Genomic DNA, 8,975 nt, shown 5'->3' on the forward strand with positions numbered 1-8,975 from the left:
CTGCATGTTCATTTGCCTGTAGAGGCTCAAAGTTTTCATGTCAGGAATCTTCCTTGATTGCTGTCTTCCTGTATTCCTTTGACACAGGGTCTCTCAGTCACACTCAGAACTCGTGGGTAGGGCTAGTCTCGCTAGCCAACTTGCTGTGGGTATCCCACCTCTGCCTTCCACGGCTAGGTGGGTGGCTGTGTCCATCTGTCATTCACTGGGTTCTGGAATCTGGACTCCTGTCTTCTGAGCCACCTCCCCAGATCCTATCTTCTACTCTCCCTCTTTTTCTTCGACCTCACTTTACCACTGGAGCCTCTATAGGCTTATATAAGAACAAAGTTTACTTGTAAATGTTCAGTGGTCCTGTGTTAGGTCATGTGGGCTTGAAGACATTAGTCAGGCACAGACATGGGACATCAGAGTAAGTAATGACAAAATAGCTGAGACATAGGACAAGTGAAATGTCACAGTAATCAGATTTTTAAAAAATCCAGATTTAATCAAATGAAAAAGCCCAGGCTGTGCGTGCAGGGGTTTGCTCCCCGCTTCATAGGAAGCACTGTGGTTTTATTGCTGTTTCCTGGGTGGTGCGTGAGTTCACTTTTCTTTTTTCTCCGGGCTCTGAGATGAGGAGGCACATCTGACCTGTGTTGGTGTTAAGGGCTGTGGGGGGGAGTTGCTGTCCTCCAGGGAATCATGGCAGTTGTGCTGGCTGAGCTGCCTGTGAGGCATGCATCGTCAGGTCGGACTCCATGGCTCCCGGCCACAGTGCCCTCCAGTCCCGGAGAGACTGATGCACTCCCTCAGGCCGTGAAGTGGCCAGTCTGCTTTGCGTCTCTCTGTGGGTTCCCTCAGTGATCAAGGAAGCACGGAAACCTGACAGGGCAGTTGGTCTTACACATTAATCTTGTGTGTCCTGTACAGCTTGTAGACATCACTGTACCCTGGCAACTACAATCGTACTCACTGGTCCTGACATTTGCCTTTATATTCTGTTTCTGATAAAGGCATAGAAAGTCTGATGCCTCTCAGTGAAATTGTCACAGCCTCAGTCTTGCTGTGGTCCCTCCAGCCCAAGCCTGGTTTCATTCTTCACAGTCATATCAGGTGACCTTGGCCCAGTAAGTAAGTGGAGCTGTTTACACAGGATGGTTGGTCTGACTCCATCTTAAGCTATCTAAGATCCTTCTAAAACTGTTCAAAACAAGCAAGCAACTTCTGTCACCTTTTTTTTATGATGGGTATTAAAAAATTTTTAATTTTTAAAAATTATATGGTCTTTGGATGCATCTGTGTTGGTGGGGGGATAAGCATGTGAGTGCAGGCACTGGTGGGGCCAGAGGTGTCCGGTATCCCTGGACCTATAGTTACAGGCACTCATGAACCCCTTTACATGGGAACCAACCTTGGCCCTCTGCAAAAGGAGTGTGTGCCCTTGACCACTGAGCCATTTCTCAAGATCCATGATGGGCATATTCTCCTTGTCAGTGAACTGCCTCCACAGAAATCTAGGAGTGCACTGTGTTCTCTTCTCGTCAGCGTCGGCAACAGCAGGCGCTGCATCCACACACTGCGCAGCTGCTTCCCTGAAGCTTCGCCCTTTCTCCCCTGTCTGCGGAAGTCAGCTCTAGCCTGGCAGGCAGAGGCTCAGCACTTCCGCTGGTCCTGGGAGAGGAAAGCCTTCGGGCAGCAGCTAAATATGTCAAGTTAGCGCCATGCATCTCTGCATACAGCTGTCACAGTGGTGTTTGGGCTGGGGTTAAGTGTATCAGAGTTCCCCAAGGGAAAAGAACCATACCAACTTAGAATCGCATTTTGAGTTATCTCAGCAGTTACCTGGTACCTTGTAGCTTTTATGACTGACTGGTCTGAGCCTTTGTCACAAATAATTTGAGGAAAATTAATACCTACCTCTCAAGAGTGGTGAGCATTGAAGAAAGTAAGACACTTTCAAACTCTGGTCTGAAATAAAAATGTCATTTTTTTATTGCTCGTTGGTATGTATATAAAAAGCACGACTAAATTTGTGTAATTTCTTCCCTTAACTACATACTGAAAATCATTTCAACCTCAAATTCCCTGCAGACTGTGGAGATCTCTTGGTGAAGCCTGCCACACTGCACACAGCTGAGCGGAGCGCTTGGAGTTTAATGTAAAGGAAGGGCTGTGCACAGTTGGGGCATTTTAGAATCCACCGGCCAATAGTGCATGGGTGAGGAGATAGGTGTCTGCCATCGAGTACCATCAACTGCTTCCAGGGAACAGTTCAGCATGCTGTGGAGGGAGGCAATAAAGATGAGAGCACAGTGAATAAGTTGTTGACATCTCTTTGTGTCATTCTGAAACCTGGTAGTTTGGGCCCAACAATTCCATTGGCCCATTTCCCCTGCATGCGCCTATCTGAGTGCTTTAGCAGTGAGTCTGCCAGCTCCCATCCGGCTTCTGGGCACATAAAGGCTGAGGTCACAGCGCTTGGCTCACCGAGACAACATAGGTGCGCTGCAGGAGAGCAGTGCTCAGAGACAGATGTGGCTGTGTTCCTCGCAGGTGGTGGCCTCGCCAGCCATAGACAGGTACAGCTTCCCGTCAGGACACACACACATCTCATAGAATCCATGAGAGCTGCCAGAGGGACCCCGTGTCCCCTGCTTCAACTGGAGCAAAGCAACAGTTTCAGCATGAAGCACCACCTGTTTGGGAGACAGTGAGACATGAGACAGGAGGAAGGAGGAATGAGCTGCACCCAGAAAAATTCACATTCCCAGCACATTCCAGAAAAAGTAGTCTCCTCCCATTGAAAATGAGCTGGGTGCTGAGCTGGGTACCTGCCGGTACCTACATCCTATCAGAAGGGCCTGTTTCTTTTACCTCTGAATTCTGTTCTTTGTGCAGGTTAGGCTGACTATCCTTCTCCAGGGTGGAGAAGGGCCATATTTTCCTTTACCCCCTAGCTGGGCAAACCGACCTATTGTTTTACAATTAGTTCAGTGAGCCAGATTGCTTTCGGTCTGTGTTGCTTCACTCTTTTTTTTTTTTAAGTGTTTTAAACTTATATTACAAAACTGACAGACTTGTTATGGCAATTCACACTTGTGATGATCCATGCTGAGCTCATGCTAAGTTGTTCTCTCCCCTTTAGGATAACATACAGTGCACAGAAATGGGTTCAACTTTACGTTTACCTGTGGATCTCAGACTTCACCCTGACTTAATTTATGCTTGTTTTTTTTTTTTTTTTTTTTTTTTTTTTTAGGAGAGACAATTGAGTTCACCTGACTAGCTGTCAACTATTTTTGTAAACTCTTACTATTATTTGAAACCCCTCTGTCTTCTTCTAAGTGCTGAATGCAGTAGCCCAGAAGCCCCTTGGAAACCAGCAGGTTTGGCTAACTAAGGACATTAGGGAGGAGCCCGTGATGAGGCAGGGAAACATTCTGCTAAGGACCTTGAGGACGGTTGCCTTGAGCAGCTTGCCCCTTCCTCTTAACACTGTTAAAAGGAAGTGGATGTTTTGTAGGTTTGTATAATGTCTTCATTGTCAGCCAGCTTAGGCTCCCTTTAATCCCCCTAGCTCTCACCCATGCATTCCTAGCTCCTAATGAGGTGTCAGAGCATTGCTAGCTGCAGGACAGACAGCTTGCTCTGTGTGGCCTCACACAGCAACGGGGCGGAAGCAATACAGTGGGCACGAGGCAGAGCCAGGGCATCTTTGAATGCTTGCTTTCCCCTGTTAAGTCTGCTCTCTGCCCTATCCTGCCATGCGGTTAGTAGGTTAATTGTGTCCACTTGTTTCCTTCCCTCCACTGACGGCCCACAGTGTTTTGCTGGTCACTGTGTTGGGCGGGAGTCCACACATCCCTTTGTTCAGCTTCTAGTCATGGGGAATCCCAACTGGAATTGTAGTTTGCATTGTGTGCTACATGCAAAAATGCCGCGTGATTCACAGATGGAAACACGACCATTGAAAAGCTGAAGCTCCTTGCAGAGTGTGGGTGAGACTACAGGACCCTTGATCTCCATCTTTGACCTTGCCAACTCTGGATCCCCTATGTTCCTAAGCTTCAGTTTGCGGAGGATGTTCATGTCTTTGCTGTAGGTGACCGTTGGCTGGATTCTGTCCCCAGACCTGGAATGGCTTCCCATGACCTTCTTTGGGGTATCATCATGCACCCTAACTGCATTTTCCTACTTGTGTTAAGTGAATGTCACTTCAAAATGTTACACGAGTGTCTCAAGGCATGATTAAGCGAATATTTCCCCCATGTGTCTAATGAGGAGACAGGCACAGAGAGGCAGCAAACCCTCGAGAACTCCCAGACATATCTGAAGAATGGGACTGAGAGCTCACAGGGACCAGGCCTCCTGACCTGCAGCGGCCCTGGGCCTTGCTCTCCTTGCACTGTGCTTTACGAGTAGCTTCTGCTCACTGTCCCCATGCAAGCCTGGGGCAGAGCTGGGGAGGGAGAGTCAACCATGCGCCTGCACTGGGCTGGTGACAGCCCTACGTGTGTGTGCGCGTGCACACACACACACACACACACACACACACAAACAGGAGCGTAAGTGCACACTTTTACACCCACACTCCAAAATGACATTTGATGGGGCTGTTTAAAAAGGATTGGTGAACCAGTGCCTTATTTGAACACAAGCAAGTCCCCATCTGTGCACGTGGTGATTGCAGTCAGCTCCAACCTGTCGCTTTCCTGTAGACTGTACAGGCAGCCTGGAACACCTGCTTTCCCCACTGACTCAGCCTGAGCTTTCACCTATTAATTAAAAAAGTTGTACAAGTCATGGTGGAGGGTGTGGCTGTTATACTGTCTTTCTGGACTTGAGTCCTAGAAACGAAACTTACTGTAGCTGACCTTTGAAGAAAATTGTTTTTCCTTGTTCATTTTATTTTGCACTAAATTCTGTGCAAGAAAGCATAGGGCTCTGAGCAACAACAGAGGACAGCTGTTATTTACACACAACCCCAGTAATAGCCAAGCTGGGAAACACAAAGTCACGAGGAAATGGAAAACTTGATGTTGTCTGCATGTCCCTGAAGTCTGCAGTGCTTGACCACAACTGAGAACATGTTCCTTGGTGATGCGGATGCCAGTGGAAGGAAGTGAGCCCTCGACAGGATGAATGTAACCTTCCGTGGCCTTTTCTGGGGCTTAAGTGTATTGGGCTCCTCCTCCACACTGTCTGTGCTCTGCCTTGCATCGTGTCTTATTACAGACAGAGGAAGGCTAGCATACTGATGTGCTGGTGGATGCAGCACTCGGGAGCCTCACCAGCACGTACAACCAGAACCCCATCGTTAGCTCACCACTCCATCACTGCTCTGCAAGATGATGTCCATTTGAGAGAGGGCCTCCATTTTCCCAGCACGAGCTTTAACGTGAACCCCCCTTGGGGCATCCATGCTTAGACTCCGAGTTGGGGATTCTAACCTGAAATGAGGGGGGAAAATGTTAAAAGGTGTCCTTGACATGAGCACAGCAGCCAAGAAGCTTCAGAGCCCAAGCTGCTCGGAAGACTGAAATAGGAAGATGACTCTAGGGAGTGGTTTTGGGCCAGTGAGGATCAACAGACTGAAGGGAGAGAGTGAGTCACCCTACCAGGCCTTTAGTACATGGCTTAATGTAGAAGTGTAACTAACAGGGGATGCAGAGTCTTCAAGAAGCTTGAATATATTATGGATATGGACATTCCCTGCACTTGGAAACCCAGAAATAAGCATTCTAGTTTGCCTTCTATGGCTGTGATGAGACTGTGACCAAAGCGCTTTCTTGGGGAAGAACGTGCTCATCTCACCTTACACCTTACAGTCCATCACCGAGGGCTGCCAGGGCAGGAGCTAAAGCAGAGCCTGGGGAGAAATGCTATTCACCGGCTTGCTTTCCATTGCTTGCCCAGCCTGATTTCTTACATAATTCAGGGCCATCTGCCCAGGGGTGGCATGCTCACAGTGGGCTGGGTCTTCCCACATTAGTCATCAATCATGAAAATGCCCCACAGAAATGTCCACAGTCTATCAGAGCATCCCTTGTCCCAGGTGCCTCTACGTTCTGTCAAACTGACAATAACTAACCAAGACAGTAGCAAAGAAATGAGCATCTTACTAGTGACAGCAACAGAAACAAAACTGAGTCAGTAAGCCAATAGGTTTGTGTTTAAGTCTGAGAGGAATAGTTTTTAAAGTGGTAGCATTCATTTTAAAGTGAATCTATAAAATGTCTATCTTATTTCAAGATGATTTTAATGAATTATTTTATAAGATATTAAATAAGTTTATGCCTTAAGAAGATATTCTTCATCCTCAATGATACTAATTGTTTAGCATTGATTTTATGAGCCTTTATGAAATTAATGAGCATTATTATAATTCAATTATCATCACTGTTGATTTTTGTTACAAATGTCTTTAGATGGGTAGAATGTTGAGATAGTACTGAAAGGTTAGTTTGGCCAAGAAACTAGGATTATCCATGTATAGTGAAGATGCTTTACCAAATATAACACAAATGGCCTCTAGCTCAATTCTGATAGAATCTGTACACCCGTCTGAAACTTCCTGATCTGTCTTTACTGTCTGCATTTCTGTAGTGTTCTGAACATCTACCAGAATTGCCCACTACACCGTGTACAACATTTGAAGGTTTTACTAGCTTGTAGGAACATTTATTTTCCACATTTACTAACTGGTTCCAAAGATCTACAAGCCAATAGTCAGTATACCACAGCAATGACCTCATGTGGTGGTACAAACTTTCTGTGTTGCTTTTTTTTCTCTCTGTGATAAAAAATTCTAAGAAGCAACTTAAAAGAAGAAGGATTTATTTGGCTCATGGTTTAAGGAGGTATAGTCCATCGTGATTGGGACAGCATGGCAGCAAGCACTAGGGGCTTGAGATCGTTTGCTCACATCTTGGTAGATCAGGAAGCAAAGGGCATTTGAGTTAGAAACCGGTTATAACCCACATGCCCCACTCTGTTCCCTACAACGAGGCCACACCTCCTGAGGTGTTATACCTCCCCCAAACAGTGCCAAGAACTGGGGACCTACTGCCCAAATACATGAGCCTGTGGGGAACATTCTACATCCTTACTATAATAGACCTTTTATTTTAAAAATATTATTTGATGCTGGGCACAGTGACTCATGCCTGTAATCCCAGCACTCACAGAGGCAGGGGCAGGCAGATCTCTGTGAGTTTGAGGCCAGCCTGGTCTACAAAGCAAGTTCAGGACATCCAAGGCTACACAGAGAAACCCTGTCTCAAAAAGCCAAATATGTGTGTGTGTGTGTGTGTGTGTGTGTATAAATTTGACCTTTGACAAAAAAAAGGTATTAGTGGAATTAACAGTGGCTGCATGATACCCAGCAGCCTAGAATTACAGATAATCCCTTAAGAGCAAACTTATGTACAAAGCTCCAGTCATCATGCACAGATACATCAAAGATTGAGGGCATTAGCCCAAGGGAAACAGTCACAGAAGAAGAGATGTAGTAGTTCCTGTTACGTGAAGTATATAGGACAGTCAAGTCCACTAAAGTAGAAAGTAGTGTGTTAGATACCAGGGCTGAGGCGGGGAGGGAGGTGAAAAACTGTTTAAGAAGGATGTAATTTCAGCATAAAGAGAAAAACACTCTGGACATGGACTGTGTTCAAAACACTCTAGTTATATTTAATTCCAAAGAACTGCACACTAAAAATGGCTGAAAGGGTAAATTATAAATGATGTGAATGTTACCATAGATAACAAAGCTTTCTCCCATTTTTGCAAATATGAATTTATCCTATACTTGCTTTTATAACAGTATTTCCTCAGTGAAAACTGCATACACGCACACACAGACACACAAATGTACACACACACACAGACAGTTGGAGTAAATTTACTTTCAAGAATGCTTATTTCAAATTTCAAAGTCTCTGTGGGGCACTGTACTCTTTCATGAGGCTTTGCTTTTGGGAGGCTGTGGTAGGGATGGATAGTGTAACAGAAAGACCCCCTCAGAGGGAAGAGTTTGTTCGAAAGCCTGGGGTGGGAAGGGGTAGCAGGTGCGCAAGCGTGGGAGGAAAGGACTGCCAGGCACAGCCCGACCCATGTAGGGCCCTGAACATCCACCCATCACAACCATGGCAGATGCAGAGGCAACACAGCATTTAAAATGGTATCCATTGTGTAATGTCCATCTGACAGGCATGTGATGAGCAGACCCTTAATGTCCTATGGAGCCTGAATAGATGCAGTGGGACAAGAGAGGAAATGCCATGAAGCCACATAAAGTTTAGAACCAACAAGGCTTTGGGTTCTAATAAGTAATGACCAGTTAGTCATGTGTTGAAGGCCCTGAAAAGAAAGGCAGCTAGTGCAGTCGGAAGTGACGTGGAGACACTGTAAGCATCTGTCTGCAGGCACACCTTGTTGTAAACTCTTTACCTGAGGTCTTGGAACGGGTCCGCTCTGACAAGGGGGGTCTCCACTGAGTGTTCAAAAATTGCTCCTTCTGGCCCTAAAAAAAGAAGTAGAAGCCCAGAGATGTATCAGAACAAATGTACAAGAAGTGGCATCAGCCAAATTAAATAGGCAGTCCAGCCAGGAAGCTGAGCACCCCATACCAGAACCCAGAGGTTTTGAGAATTAGTTTACTCATCCAGAGTGAGAAGTTACAGCACCGACTTCCTATGAAGGGCCACAGTCACAAGGCAAGCTCCTGAAACCCACTGTAACGTGGTGGTTACCTTCACACTAGAGAACAAGGGAAGCCTCACCCTCGGCTGTCCAGCTATGCATGCACATGCAGATATTGCCAAAGCTGAAATCTGGAACCTCAAACACTTTGGGTCCCAAGCACTTTGGGTAAGGGATGCTGAGCCTGTAGTCTGTGTTCCTTTCTTTCTTTTCTTTCCTCTTTCTTTCTTTCTTTCTTTCTTTCTTTCTTTCTTTCTTTCTTTCTTTCTTTCTTTCTTTCTTTCTTTCTT

The 8,975-nt window shown here is 46.0% G+C and overlaps 1 protein-coding gene across 1 annotated transcript in view; it reads right to left on the bottom strand.

The window, feature by feature from the left end:
• Window positions 1-2,507: 2,507 nt before the first annotated feature.
• Sgcg (sarcoglycan gamma) overlaps window positions 2,508-8,975 on the bottom strand; it is a 21,626-nt gene continuing 15,158 nt past the window's right edge. The window contains exons 5-7 of the mRNA XM_055617391.1: window positions 8,434-8,506; window positions 5,312-5,435; window positions 2,508-2,681 (exon numbers count right to left, since the gene is read on the bottom strand). Coding sequence (XP_055473366.1) covers window positions 2,508-2,681; window positions 5,312-5,435; window positions 8,434-8,506 — 371 coding nt within the window. The remainder of the gene's footprint in view (window positions 2,682-5,311; window positions 5,436-8,433; window positions 8,507-8,975) is intronic.

Source organism: Psammomys obesus, unplaced genomic scaffold (assembly GCF_907164565.1).
Source record: "Psammomys obesus unplaced genomic scaffold, mPsaObe1.curated_primary_1811, whole genome shotgun sequence".
Taxonomy (NCBI): domain Eukaryota; kingdom Metazoa; phylum Chordata; class Mammalia; order Rodentia; family Muridae; genus Psammomys; species Psammomys obesus.